The sequence below is a fragment of the Ochotona princeps genome, chromosome 8 (assembly GCF_030435755.1).
Source record: "Ochotona princeps isolate mOchPri1 chromosome 8, mOchPri1.hap1, whole genome shotgun sequence".
In the NCBI taxonomy this organism is placed as follows: Eukaryota; Metazoa; Chordata; class Mammalia; order Lagomorpha; family Ochotonidae; genus Ochotona; species Ochotona princeps.
Window position 1 is genome coordinate 38,594,524 of NC_080839.1, and position 15,927 is coordinate 38,610,450.

The window sequence follows — 15,927 nt, forward strand, 5'->3', positions numbered from 1 at the left end:
GGATTTGATAGAGAATACAATGATCTGTAAAGGAGCAAGTTCTCTAGTTAATATGTGGAAGAACTATAGCAATGTGAGCATATAGCATAGTGAGTTACACTATGGCTGCTTTAAGTAAAAACATTCCTTAGTTCTTACTAAAATCCAAGGGAAAGCCTAAACATATCCAAAATCTACAGATTGCTCTGTTTGGTTGATGTTGCTCTCTGAGGCTGTGTTACTTTAAAATGCATAAGAAAGACATTTAAGCTTATTAGATAGAAAGGTGTCAAGCCTTTACATCAAAGAAGATAAAGAGAAAAGCTGAAGATGTATAAATTCTTAGAAAACATAAAAGACCCTTAGGACCCTGGCAAGAAAAATGTCAACAAGTCAAAAGATACTAGACGGTTATTGACCAGTGCCATGAAGGTAAAGCTGTAAGCCAAGATGGGACAATGCTTCCCTACCATGTACCTAAGACTGCAAATGACACTAATCCTTTTTTAATGGTCACAAAGGCTGACAACTTACTCAGCCTTAGAACTAAAACGACAAAATCATCTCTGAGGACTCACCATAAACAGGTCACGAGCACCAATGTCAACAGCTAGCAGGAATGCCTTTTCAAATCTCTGGTACCTGTAAGAAAGAAAGGGAAATGCTGCATGTTAGTTGTGAAAAAATAAACCTGTAAAAAAGGAGAAACCTGTTTACATAATGCATTTATGTGACACTGGTTTCTTTCTCATTTTTATGAGAGAATTATTGAGATATAAGACAGGGATACACACATGTCGAGAGAGGGGGAGAAGAGAGAGAGAGGGGGGGAGAAGGGGGAGAAGGGGGAGAAGAGAGAGAGAAAGAAAGAGAAAGAAAGAAAGAAACTTCCACTTCCTGATTTTCTCCCAGATTACTGCAATGCTGGGGCTGTGCTAGGCTCAAGCCAGGAGCCTGCAGCTTCTTCTAGGTTTCCCACGTGAGTGCAAGTGCCCAAGCAGTTCAGATGACTTCTGCTGCTATCCCAGACACATGAACAGAAGCTGGATAGGAAGTGGAGCAGCTAGAACTTGAACCAGCACTCATTTGGGATGCCTGTACTGCACATAGCAACTTAACTTACAACACTGGCCCCTAGGAACAACATTTTCAAAGTTATGGTCTTCTAGATGTGAAATATTACTATACTTGGCCCTTCAGAGATCTTCAGTTTAATTTTCAAGGATAACCATAACCTTGTCTGCTGCAATAGCAGGAAACAAACTCAAACAAAGCCAGGATTTGAAATCAAGCAGTGCAATATAGGATGTTGGCATCCTCATAGGTATTCTACCTTCCTGTAAAAAAAAAAAAAGCCTAACCCCACAGTTTGCTAATATTATACATATAGGTCTATTAAATGTTAGGTCCAAATCTCATAATACTTGTATAGTTTCCATGTTATATTTGGTGACTTCTTAACTAGCACTTAACGAGCACTTCCATATTGGTTTGGCACACTTCTGTGGATGAAGAGTGTCATACACGTGGAAGCCTACTGATCTAGCCAATGGATGAGATGTATTACAAAAGAGGTGAAAGGATTAGTGAAAGTGTGCTAAGCATTTACTGTTATTATGCATTTGTTCCTTCTCTGCTAAAACTATTCTAGCAATGGTAATCACTCATCTTTTAACGGTTAAACTTAAAGGTAGGTCTTCAGCTTGTTTCCCCCTCAGACCACGTCTAATCCTGTAATATACCATTCCTGAAAATTCTCTACAGCCTTTAGTTCCTTTCAGATTGCATCTCCTAACTCTCTTTCCTAGCTCATTATCTGTCTCCTTGTCAAAGTTACACTCCCATGATACTGATAATAAAACACATCACTGACTCATAAATGTACCTTTCTAAAATTCATTTTCTTCAGTTCCACACTTATCTGCAGGCGTAAAAAAACCTAACAACTCTAATATGTACATCAAAACATCAATTTGGTAACCATATAAAGGACAAACTGAAATTACAGACAATGAAACTGGGGGCAGGATACATCACAACATGCTCTCCTTGTAGGTAATACATAATGACAAATGTTATCGATAAAAAAAGTGATGCCAACATCAAGCACTATGGAGAACAGAACTATCAAAAGGAGCTCCGACTCATTTGCTTATTAAAAATGCTTTAAAGTTTGTTACAGGACTGTAAGAAAGTAAATATATCCAAAGGTATCACATCCTGAATCAAGAAATCATCAATCTAATGAAATCATTTGATACAAACCTTAGTAAGGATCCCTAAAAAGACAGCAATTACAAAAACACAGAGCTACTTCAAGGTCTGTACTAAGCTCTGAACAAGACTTAAACATAATGGTGCTTAAATTTTCTGATTCAGCCAAGCAGATAGTCTAAAACCAAGACTGTGGAGTAGGTCAAAGGATGAAAATGACCCAAGGTTTTAAAGTCTTCAATTTTGACAGAAGCAAACATTCATGTCTGAATTACAAGCTCTTCTGAAAGAGGCTCCAATATATTATCATAAATTAAGATCAAACAAATATGAGTTCCTAAAGACCATCAAAAACAAACCACTATACTATGGGATGTTGGACTCTATGCTTGGCAAATGCTTGCAGGGAGGGAATTTCAACTAAACTTGAACTATGGTTATGCAGCGGGGTGGAGGAACCCACCATGGGGGGAGGGTGGGGGGGAGAATCCCAGATTCTATGTAATTACAACACAATGTAATTAATGAATAAATTTAATAAAAAAAACATCACTATGACCAAAATCTAAAAACTATGGATTTCAGAAAATTCTTAAAAGTTAGAAAATAGTTTCACATAACATACTTCTGAGGTTTTATTTATTTTTCAGAGGGACAAACAGAAAGAGAACTTCCATTCTCTTCTTCACTTTCCAAATGTCCAAGGCTGGGGCAGGCCAAAGCCAGGCGTCTGGATCCAAGTACTTAGAGCATCACCTTCTGCACCCCAGAGTTAGCAGGAAGGTGGGTGAGAAGCAGAGCAACTAAGACTCAAATCAGCACTGTGATTGGGAATGCTGGTGCTTCAAGTGCCAGTAACCTACTGCATCGCTACACTGGCACTAATGAATAAAACATTTAAGGAAATAAAAGATATACTCAAGAAAATTGGTATTTAAAATGACACAAAATTACAAGATAAGTTCTATGAATAAAAACATTTAGAAATGAAAATTTTGATTACTAAAACTAAATGAAATAACTGCATTAGTGAACTAACAGGTGCTATACAACACAGAAAAGAGAATTAAAAATATAGAGTAATGGCAGGCATTACACTGTGATGGTTTGGGCTGTTGCTTGGGAAACCTGCATTCCATAGGAGAGTGCTGCTCTGGGTCACAGCTGTTCTTTGGATTCAGCTTCCCATTATGCATCTTGGGAAGACAGAGAATAAATGCTCAAGTGCCTAGTCTTTACATTCCTGAGGGAGAACTAGGTGGATTGATATCTTCCTTGCTTCAGTGTGGCCCAGCCCCTGCTGTTGTGGTTGTCTAGGGGAATTAATTAACAAATGGCTAATCTCTGTCTCTGTCTTCTGTTTCCATCTCTGCCTCTATTACTCTGCATTTCAAATAAATAAATCTTCAAATAATACATGTAAAGAGTAATTAAGAAAAATAGAGGACACCGAAGTTTCCAAAAAGTGTAATAAAACAATTAAGATAATTGCCAGGAATGCTCAGAGTTGGTAAATTATATAAACTGAGAAGTACAAAATGAGTATTATATATCAAGAACTAGAAATACAAAGGGATCTATACTGATGCATATTTGTAATAGGGATATAGAACTCCATAAATAAAAATATCTTAACAGCTACCAGAGAAAAGACAGATCACCTGCAAAGAGACTACAAACAGAATGATACTAGGTTTCTCAATGGCAACAATGGAAGTAGAAGTAGAAGATAATAGAAAACTATAACTGCTGAAGGAAAAATAAGCAGGATCCTTGAATGATAAAACACTGGAATTCAGAATGAGAGCAAAATATATGTATTTTCAGATATAAAAACTGTTAACATTCAAAAAATCTTCCATAAAGGAGTTTTTAAGGGACACAGATTAGGTCAAAGAAGAATGACTTCAAGGAGGAAAGTGTGAAGAATGAGAAGGAACTGTTAATTGACTTGAAAGGCACTGCTGGTTCACTATTGAAACACTACAACAGTCAGGGCTCAACAAGGCTCAATTCAGGTTCCTTGAACTCTATCTGGACCTCCCACTTGGTGGATAAGGGTGCAAGCATTTGGACTATCCTCTGCTGCTTACCCAATGATGTCATTAGTCAGCTACATAGGGAGCATAGTAAATGACTCGAATCAGCAACATGAGATGGTGGCACTGCAGCAGCTTAGCCCCCTACACAACAGTGCAGAAAGAAAGCCTCAGAGATTGAGTCTTTAAAAAAAATGATCTGACAGGAGCAAGTCTTGGTAGGGTTGCCCACATCTCATATCACAGTGCTTGACTCAAGTTTGGGATGCTCTGCTTCCAGCCCAGCTTCCTTCTAATATCCTGGAAGGCAGCTGTTGAGGACTTAAGAACTTGCATCTCTGCTACTCACATGGGAGACTTATTTAGAATTCCAGTTTCTAGGCTTTGGTATGACTCAGCACAACTGTTGTGGGCATTTGGCAGTGAACCAGCAAACAGAGGATCTTGCTGTCTATCTGTCTCTATCAGTCTGAATTATAAAATGAATTCTAACGAAATTTGAAAAGATAGGATTTGAAATTTGGATAGAATGGAAGAAAATCTCAGCACACAACAGAATCAATAAGGAATCAATATCCAGGATGTATAAAGAGCTTCAGAAACTTAACAGCAGCAAAACAAACAACCCTGTGAAGAAATGGGTAAAGGAAATAAGCTGACATTTTTCAAAAGAACAAATTCAAATGGCTAATAGACATACAAAAAAATGCTCAGGTTCCCTAGTTGTGAGGGAGATACTAATGAAAACTACATCAGGGTCCCACATAACTCCAGTAAACTGACCTGTATTCAGAACTCTACTAGCAATGCCTGCTGGTGTGGAAGTGAGGAGAAAGGTACTCTCCTTCACTGTTGGTGGCAGTGTAGGCTAGGATAACCACTATGGAAGTCGGTATGGAGTGTTAAGAGAACTGAAACTGTCCTACTGTATGACCCAGCTATCCCACTTCTGGGAATGTATCCAAAAGAAACGAAATCTGTATATGAGAAAGGGATCTGTAATCCTATATGTACAGCAGCACAATCTACAATAGTAAAGACATGGAAACAACTCAGATGCCCAACAAAAGAGGAATGAATAAAGAAACCGTGGTACATCTACTCCATGGAATACTACTCGCCACTAAAAAGAACAAAATTCTACCATTTGTAATCAAATGGTCCCAGCCAGAGACAATCACACTCAGTGAAACAAGTCAATCCCAAAAGGACAAATATCACATATTCTAACGCAATCTTCATGCAAAATATGGGATCAACAACCCTTTAAATACTGTTTTTGCCACATCTCAGAAGTGTTTGATATTTTGTTTTTATTTTCATTCATTCAAGAAGTTTTTCTTATTAATCCTTATTGACTCACAGGTCAGATAATAGCAACATTTGCTGCAGGAAAGTATTTCATTTCTCCAGTGACACATTAGTCATTCAGTAGCATGTTATTTAACATCATGTTGTTGTAAATTTTCTATTTTTCTTCCTGTTTTTGATGTTGTTTTATGGCTTTTTATTTAACAGGATGCATAGTAACTTGGTAGTAGACAATATCACAGACAGATGTGAAGATATAATGCAGCATGCACCTCTACTTCCAAATCAAAGATGGACTCCCAAACTGTTGGATATCTTGACAATAGGATTCTGGACTCTGCCAGTGTCCATGCCTATAACGTCACGACACACTTGAATAGCAGAATAATGAACTTATGACTGTTTATGAAGGCTTACAGGGGAAATCAGTGGTGGGGGAGGGGATTTATAAAAGTGGGAGGGGAAATCCAAGAGCCTATGGAACTGTATCATGGAATAATGAAATAAATAAATAAATTTCAAAAATTAAAGTTAAAAGAACAAGAAAAGAAAGGATTTACTAAACACCAATGGTATATAAATAAGCTAACACGAAATAGTTTAATATTCTCAGGGTTAAAAATGCCAATGTATACTACAGGTACATCTGCAAGTAGCTCAAGTCCTAACATTATTTTTTTCTGTACTGTGGTGCATATTGCATTCGTTTTAGTAACCAAGCATAACTAAATTTCTATGGTAACCACTAAAGAAATGTACAAATTATTAAACATCACAGGTATAATGGAAGTGTTGATGAGGAAACTGAGAAGGTAAAAAGTTCAGGCAATATGTAAAAGCTCAATAAAGGAAACAAAAGGAAGCAGGAAATAGACAAACAGCACAGATACCGAAACAACTCAATATAAAAAGTTTTGTAAATGGATTAACTTCATCGGTTTAAAGAGATTATTCCAGTAGAAAATAATGTTGTATTTGTAAAAGCCACATACAAATTATAAAGACAAAGACAGCTAACAGAAATATGCCAAATTAATGTTTATAAAATAATGAGTACATGGTTCATAAGAATGTAAAATAAAGTCCAGAGACTGTAAAGGATGCAAAAAAATTAAATTTGCTCAATTACTAAATATATATGTCATAATTCTACCCAATTCCAGTTATTCTGAGGAATTTATGCAGAAGAAATGAAAACAACCAACAAAAAGATATTTCTATTTAGGTTTGTAGTGGCATTCTTCTTCTTCTTTTTTTTTTTAAGATTTATTTATTTTTATTGCAAAGTCAGATATACAGAGAGCAGGAGAGACAGAGAGGAAGATCTTCCATCCACTGATTCACTCCTCAAGCGGCCACAATGGCTACAGCTGTGCTGATCTGAAGCCAGGAGCCTGTAGCCACTTCCGGGTCTCTCACAAGGGTGCAGGGTCCCAAGGCTTTGGCGATCTTCTATTGCTTTTCCAGGCCACAAGCAGGGAACTGGATGGGAAGAAGGGCTGCTGGGATTAGAACTGGTGCCCATATGGGAACCCAGCGTGTTCAAGGTGAGGACTGCGAGGCTACTGCATCAGATCCCTGGCATTGTTTTTTACAGTGTTAGTATCCCTTATTTAAAATGGTTGGGAAAACAGTATTTCAGTGTTTGGGATTTTGGAGCTGCACAGACCTATCAGCTGAATGACTGTATTGGAAAAGAAGCAAGTTAAAAGCTGAGTGAAATAACCATGAGTAATTTAGAAAAAACAAATCAAGCAGGCTACATGACCTGTTCATTAGATAAACACAAAAAACACATTCTGCAGCAAAAATTTAACTTTCAAGAATGAAGGTGAAATAGACATTTTAAAAAAACTACAAAAATATATTCAAGTAGAACTGTACTATAAGAAACACAAATAGAAATTCTTTAGCTTAAAAGGCCAAATAGACGGCCCGGCACAATAGCATAGTGGTTAAAGTCCTCACCTTGCATGCGCCGGGAACCCTTATAGGTGTAGGTTCTAATCCTGGAGGCCCCACTTCCCATCCAGCTCCCTGCTTGTGGCCTGGGAAAGCAGTTAAGGACGGCCCAAAGCCTTGGGACCCTGCACCTGTATGGGAGACCTGGAAGAGTTTCTGGCTCCTGGCTTCTGGCTCCGGATTGGCAAGTATCGGCCATTGCGGTCACTTGGGGAGTGAGTCATCGGACGGAAGATCTTTCTCTCTGTCTCTCCTCCTCTCTGTATATCTCCCTTTCCAATAAAAATAAATATATCTTTTAAAAAAAAGGTCAAATAGAAAGTAAGATCTTCAATGAACATGAAAATCAGCAGAAATGACAAACATTTGGGTGAATATAAGTGACTCCAGTATCTGTTTCCTTATCATACAAATGTATACTTCAAGGAAAAAATTGTTGCTGTGAGTTATTATATGTAGGCAACATACTCAGCAACAGCAGCATACAGCATGAGAAAGGTGGGCAAATGAACCAACTAAGTTGTAAGATTTTTTTACATTTTAAAGGAAGTAGTACTAAAGTATAAACAGACTGTGGAATACTAATAAGGTATAATGTCACTCGCAGAACAGCTTATAAAGAACAATGTAGATGTAGCTGAAAAGCAAATAAACTAGAATTCTAAAAATACACAAATAATCCAAAAGAAAGTGAGTAGACAAAAATTGGAAAGGAAAAGGACAGAAAATAGACTGAATTGCAACCACAATGACAACTACACTAATTGTTAAAATGCTGAACGCTCCAATTATAGGACAACTTGTCAGAAGAAATAAAACACTAAGACTCAAGTGCATGCTGCTTCTATGAGATGCACAATAAATATACAAACAATTCAAAAGTAAATGGATAGGACAGTATTCTGAAGGCTAGGTTTATCATAATTCTCAGATAAAACAGACTTCAAAACATAATATCAGCAACGGGGGATGTGGCATATAATGAAAGTCAATTTATCAAGAAGATGTAACAGTTATAAGTGAGCATGCCTTAAAATATCAAGTAAAAGGTAACAGTTTAAGGAGAGGCATTACAATTGGAGAATTTCACACCCCTATCAGGAAATGATGGAGAAAAGTATCCGTATTATGGGAGGAAATGGCGAGGGGAGGGAGAATGGTTAGTGAGGAAGCGAATGATGAATTCTTGTATCTACCAAACTGTATCTTGAAAAATAAGAATAAAAAAAAAATACAAGAAAGAGGGTCTGGTGTGACGGCTCACTGGCTAAATCCTTACCTTAAACATGCCAGGACCCCATATGGGTGCTGGTTCATGTCACAACAGCTCCACCACCCTTCCAACTCCCTGCTTTTGGCCTAAAAAAGTTGAGAACGATGGCCCAAAGCTTTGGGACCCTGCACCTGTGTGGCAGACCCAGAAGCTCCAGGCTCCTGGCTCCTGGCTTCAGACTGGCTCAGATTTGGCCATTGTGGCTACTTGGGGAGTGAAATCAGCAGAAAGAAGTTCTTTCTTTGTCTCTCCTTTCTCTCTGTAACTCTGTTTCTCCAATAAAAATGAATAAAGCTTTAAAAAATAATAAAGAAATCCTTTGATAATATATAAAAACTACTCTTCTGTTCCTCTTTGTTTTTTGAGGTTAGATTAAAACTTTCAATATTATGGATGTGTTAATAAATTATTATAGTTATATCTAAATGCCTTTTTAACATTTATATTACAGGTAAAATACTTCATCATCATTATTTCAGTATAAGAACTAATCTGACTTGAATATAGTCTTACCTTTACCTCTGACTTATGAATTTTATTTTTACCAATAAGCATCCTCATTTCAGCATAAAGAACCTTTTTTAGTACTCTTTTTAAAAGTAAGTCTAGTAATGATGCTTGTCTAGGAATGTCTTTCTCAATTATCATGTCATCCAGAAAACATTGTCCTTCAGAAGCTATCTTGGTTGATAATGTATTTTCTTTTAGTACACTGAATGTACAATTTCATTCTCTCCTGTTAGGAAGGTTTCTGCTTAGAAATGTATTGATTGTATTACAGAGCTTGCTGGCATTTAGTGGGTATATATTTTTCTTTTTTTAAGATTTATTTTATTTTTATTGGAAAGGCAGACATACAGAGAGGAGGAGAGACAGAGAGGAAGATCTTCCATCCGATGATTCATTCCCAAGTGACCACAACAGCTGGTGCTGTGCCTATCCAAAGCCAGGAGCCAGGAACTCTTCCAGGTCTCCCACACGGGTGCAGACTCCCAAGGTTTTGGGCCGTCCTTGACTGCTTTCCCAGGCCACAAGCAGGGAGCTGGATGGAAAGCAGGGCTGCCAGGATAAGAACCTGGGATCCTGGCGCGTTCAAGGCGAGGACTTTAGCTGCCAGGCCACCTTCTGTGTCTGGTATCTTTTTTCTTGATTTCCCAACTTTGATTTCTTGTAACTTTATTATAATGTGTCTTATGTCTTATTGAAGACTTTTCAGGTTGAATCTATTGGGGGACTTCTGAGCTTCATACACCTATTACACTAAACAATTTTTCTCTTTAAATAAGGCTTCTGCCTCTTTTACTCTCCTCAACTTTTAGTATTCCCATGAAGCCTTTATTCATACTTCATGGTTTCCTACAAATTCCATAAGCTTTCTTCATCAATTTTCATTCTTTCTTCTTTTTGTTCCTATGAGTAATTTAAAATGATCCATCTTTGAGTTCACAGAATCTTGTCATTGAGAACTATTACTGATGATCTGTATTACACATTTTTCTTCTCATTCAGTATATTCTTCTTCTAAAAAAGACTTATTTATTTAAAAGTCAAAGTCATAGAAAGAGTCTGAAAGATAAAGACTTCCATCTGAAAGTTCACTCCCTAATCAGTCTCAATGGCTGGGGCTAAGCCAGATCAAAGCCAGGAATCATGAACAAGTGCTGGGTCTCTCACATGGGAAACAGGGGCTCAGGCACTTGTACCAACTTCCACTGCCTTTGCAGAGAGCTGCATCAGAAGCAGGGCAGCCAGGATTCAAACCTGGCCTCATACAGGATGTGCATCTCAGGCTGTGACTATGTCCACTGTGCCACAGCACAATCCTAATTTATTCACTGTATTCTTTTTTAAATTACTTTTTATTAATTCTCATGATACATACAAGATAAATAATGATGTTCATAAGCATATACATTGGTAAATATGATATGCCCACAATGGAATATTATAAAGCTATAAAAAATAAAGTTCTATGATTTGCATTAAAATTGTTGCAACTCGAAGATACATAGAGTGAAATAAGTCAAATACTGTATGTTAAAGAGAAGCTAAAATTTTAAAAATAAAACTGCCTGTTTATCAGTTTCCCTACAAATATAGTGGCCTTAAATTGGAGTGGGTGAAGGTTACTTGGGCTTAGCTGCAGACAGCTGGCAGAAGCTGGCACTGGGGGCTAATTCTGTCAAGTCAAACCACAGAACCACCCAAAGAGTGTATAAACCGGGACTGAGAGAGACCCGGGAGGGAAGTGGTGGGTTCCCCCCTCTTGGGTCACTACTCCCGCAGGAGGGCATGAAAACTAGGACGAGGGCTGGGGTGGCTAGACGGAGAGGCACTCAGCAACATCCGTGAGGGCTGGATAGTTGAGCTGGTCGGAGGGAACTAGGCTTCAATGCCCATTGACAGGTACGGGAGCCAGATGGGAAGCGGGACAGACTGGACTAGTCTGCTATGCATGCTGGCAGGCCAGGGTGGGGGCGGGCCTGGTGGGGGTTATTGTGGGTCGCCCGACTGGGCTGCAGCCCCCACTGGTTGATGAAAGGGTCGAGTACGTGCTGGGCAGAACCAGGCTGGACTGCAACACCCTTGGTTCCAATGCAAGTCGGGACTGAGAGCAGAACCCAGCAATTGCAACCACCAGCTGATCGGGGCGATGGACTGTGCCAGGCCCTGTACCTGCTAGTACATACAAGAATCTGGGCTGGGAACACCTCAGACAAAGTTTCTTTGGAGATCACCCCAATCGAACTGCCGGACTCGGAACCCTAACCAAGAACAGACAGAAGACAGAACAAGTCAATCAACCACCTCAGCTAAATGTTGGCAACGAAATAGTGGGCAAATGAAGACTCTATGATGGACTGTGACAATCAGTGGATTCTTCAATGACCTCATCGAGCTGGGGGTGGTGAGACTGGCAACGATCCATAACTAGAGAACTATTAAAACCACTTGAGTAAGTATTTCAGAGCATGCCCCACATTCGGGACTTTGGGCGGGTGGAAAACTGGGTGGGGTTTCTCCCTCAATATCCCCCTTCACCTCAGATACATAAATAGTACAATAAAACATATAATAAACAAATATAGTGGCTTGCCAAACACTGTTTTACATATCTAAATGTTTGTCAAATTGTTAGGAATATTAGATTTTAATGACCTATCACTTTAAAAATGTTCTGAGTGAAAGACACTTTTTCATTTTATTATTATAGCTTTTGTTTATATTCCTGCTGAACTGTGATCTTTTTACCATTTGTTGACTTTTAATTTAGTAGAGCCTTAAAATTTTTGACTTAGTTTTAAAAATCTCAAAAATAAAATCATCTTTTAATCTAATTTCCTACATCTTAAGGTTCTTCATATATACAATCAGACTTGTTAAAACTGCTTAACCATACAATCATTCTGGTTTTAGCTCCTAACAAATCCCTAACAATGTTACAACAAGGATACAGCACCTCATATATTTAGTAGTAATACAGAAAATTTCAATTATATTCATATCCTCTTCAGGGTTTGATACTGTCATTCTTTATAATTTTATTACAATTGATATGCAATCTTTCCTCATTAAAACAAACATCTCTGGTAACTAACGATGTTGACATCTTCACATTTTTAATAAGCATCCACATTTCTACTTTGAAAAGCTATCTCTTCAAATCTTTTTCCCATTTTTATTTTCTTAGCTGTGGTGCTTTTGGAGAGTCTTCAATTTTAATGAAGACCTTTATCTTCCAATGATCATTTCATGTTGTTATCTAACCAATCTTCATACAATTATTAATTTATATCTTTTGTTCTTTCCTAAACACTCTTTAATTTTACAGCTTGTGACTCAAATATATTTCACATTAGTATGAGATGGAGCATTACTTTTACCCCCAGAAATGTAATATCTATTGTATCATCACATGTTGAAAAGATAAATTATTCGAAGGATACCTTACCTATACTGTGTTCTTTTCAAAGACAGGGCTATTTAGGGACCCTCTGCAATTTAATCTTAACCTGTGGATTGCCTTTTCCTGTTTCTGTCCCCAAAAGTTCACTGCAATGATGGCTGCTGGTTGCATTGAGTTGCATTAATACTGGAATTTTATAAAGTCTTTCCATCTGTAAACATGGGAGATTTTTATGCTAACCAGCCTTCTTTAGTTTTGTAGTTCAGCAATGTTTTGCAGCTTTTCATATATAAATATTTCTTTGGTTAAATCTATCCCTGGGTATTTTATTACAGAAACCAAGTAAATGAAATAGTCTTAATTCCTTTAAAAAAAATTTCAGTACCTGTATATAATACTACTACAGTTTCTGTATTTTTGTCCTAAAATGGGAAATTTTGCTTAACTCATTCATTTGGTCCAGTAGACTTTCTGTGAACTGAGTGTTTTTTCCCTTTTTTAATAAAATCACGTTATTTGCCAATAATGACAATTTTACTTCTTAATTCAGATTCCTTTAATTTCATATCTGGTCGCTCTAGCAAGAATTTATACATTGAACAGCAATGGTAGAAGTGGATCTCATTGTTTGGTTTCCTGGAGTGAAAAACTTCTGTCTATAACTATCATGGAACAATGAAATGTTTATAAATGTTCTATAACTTTGAGAAAGCTCACCTCTATTCTTATTTGTTAAATAATAAGGTCTTGGCCTTTGTCAAATAAATATACTGCATTAATTTGAGATCACTGTACTGCTATTGTTACTTTTCTCAATATATTAACATGTAACACATTGTTTAAATATTTAATACATTATGTGAATGACTTACAATGCACACGCCTACTTTTCTAGTATACATCTATCCTAATTCATTAACTTTCTTATCAAAATATGTGGTATTTTATTTATATGAGAGAATAAACAGTGGTTGGTAAAGGAGAGAGAAAGAAAAGGTATCTTCCACCTATTGGTTAATTCCCCAAATGACCACAACAGCCATTGCGGGCCAGGCAAAAATCAGGAGCCAGGAACTTCATCTGAGTCAGTCACTTGAATATAATGGGTCTGAGCATTTGGAACATTATCTGCTGTCTCCCAGGGTGCACACTAGCAAGAATCTGGATTGGAAATAAGGTGGAACTTAACCCCAGGCACTCCAGTTTGAGATGAGCATTTCAAATGGTAACTTAACCTATTACCTGAGGTTTTTCTAGTAAATCTCAGGATTTACTAGATTTGCTGCATCTCCTGCATTTTCATTTTTATTTGTCTAAAACTGGACAAGATTTCTTCTTTGAGCTATTGATTACTTAAGAAAGTACTGTTTAATTTCCATATATTTCTGAATTAATTGATTTCTTATTTATTCCAGTGTAGTAAAAACAATTTCTGTGATTTCCTTTTAAACTTAATATTTTTTGTGATCTGAAATAATAGCTTTAATAATTATAATTCTACCAATAACAAAAACAAATGATGTAAGTAATATTTATGGAGACCTTTTCTGTACTACTTTTCTAAGTCCTTTATAGAAGCTAACTCAGGTAGTTCCCCACAAGATCTATATAAAATTAGTACTACCATGAACCCCACAGAACTGACAAGAAAAAGAAATTAAATAATAACTGCCAGTTAAAACATAAAACAATTGAATTAGAATTTCAGGGGGCTGGCATTATGGTATAGCATGTAAAGCTGCTGCCTGTGATACTGGCATCCCATTTGGGGCCCAGTTCAACAACCGGCTGCTCCACTTCATTTCTGGCTCCTAGCTAATATGTCTGGGAAGGCATCAGAATATGGTTCAAGTACTTGGGCCCTTGCACCCACATGGAAGAGTCAAGGAAAGCTCCGGGCTCTGGCCTTGCCCAGCATCAGCTGTTGGCAATAATTTGGAGAGCGAACCAGTGCATGAAAAACTTCTGTATCTCTCCCCTCTGTAGTTCTGCTTTTCAAAAAAATACATTTTAGAAATAAATATTAGGGGGCCTGGTGGCATGGCCTAGCAGCTAAAGTCCTCACCTTGAACATGCCTGGATCCCATATGGGTGCTGGTTCTAATCCCGGCAGCTCCACTTCCCATCCAGCTCCCTGCTTGTGGCCTGGGAAAGCAGTCGAGGACGGCCCAAAGCCTTGGGACCCTGCACCCATGTGGGAGACCTGGAAGAAGTTCCTGGATCCTGGCTTTGGATTGGCATAGCACCGACCATTGCTGTCAGTTGGGGAGTGAATCAACGGACGAAAGATCTTTCTCTCTGTCTCTCCTCCTCTGTATATCTGACTTTCCAATAAAAATAAATAAATCTTTAAATATATATATATATATTAGGTAATCATGTTAGAGAAGTAATTTCTTTAGTATAACATGAAGATTTTTTTTAAAAAGTCTAGTGTAAAAAAAAAATTAAAACTTTTAAAGGAGTTGAAACACAAGTCTGGTTCCAATACTACTACTACTCTGATGTAAGTATAAGAATTAATTACTTCCTGGCTTACAGGTTCTTCCTCATCAAATCTGTTTTTTAGGCTTTCTGAATTCAAGATCAGAAATTTTTACACTTTAGTTATTAAAAAAAAAAATCAAAGGACCACATTGTGTAGAAGATTAAGCCAGTGCTACAATGCCAGTATTCCCCTACTGCCAGTTCTTCTCTTGGCTATAACATTTCTTACCTAGCTCCCTGCAGATGGCCTGGGAAAAGAAAAGGAAGATAGCCCAAGAGTTTGGGCCCCTGCTACACATGTGGAAGACCTGGATAGTGGCTTAAGTCTGGCTTTTATGGCTATTTGGGAGGTGAACCAGTGGATGGAGGAGCTAAGTATCTCTCTTCTCTGTAACTCTTTCAAATAAGTAAATTGAGCTTAAAAAAAAAGTTTCCATGTTTCACTTCTATGACATAGAGATGTAACAGACTCCTCTTTGGCTTGTATAGTAGTTGGGGATCCAAATTCCATTATTTTGGATCTTATACATTTTATGAGCTAGACTGTCAGCTATATTTGTTTTGTAAGGTACTTTCAGAATAACTTGGGGCCTTCACTATGGCTCAAATAGCTAATCCTCAACCTGCAAGTGTCAGCATCCCATATGGGTCCAAATCCATTTCCTGGCTGTTCCACTTCTGATCCAACTCTTTGCTTATGACTGGAGAAACAGTGGAGAATGGCCCAAGTCCTTGGGACCCTGCATCTGTTTAGG

The 15,927-nt window shown here is 37.7% G+C and overlaps 1 protein-coding gene across 6 annotated transcripts in view; it reads right to left on the reverse strand.

Moving 5' to 3' along the window:
- Positions 1 to 15,927, reverse strand: part of WDPCP (WD repeat containing planar cell polarity effector) — a 327,334-nt gene that overhangs the window by 125,589 nt on the left and 185,818 nt on the right. For all 6 annotated transcript variants that reach the window (XM_058667873.1, XM_058667872.1, XM_058667875.1 and 3 more), the window contains one exon: positions 558 to 621. In XM_058667873.1, coding sequence (XP_058523856.1) covers positions 558 to 621 — 64 coding nt within the window. The remainder of the gene's footprint in view (positions 1 to 557; positions 622 to 15,927) is intronic.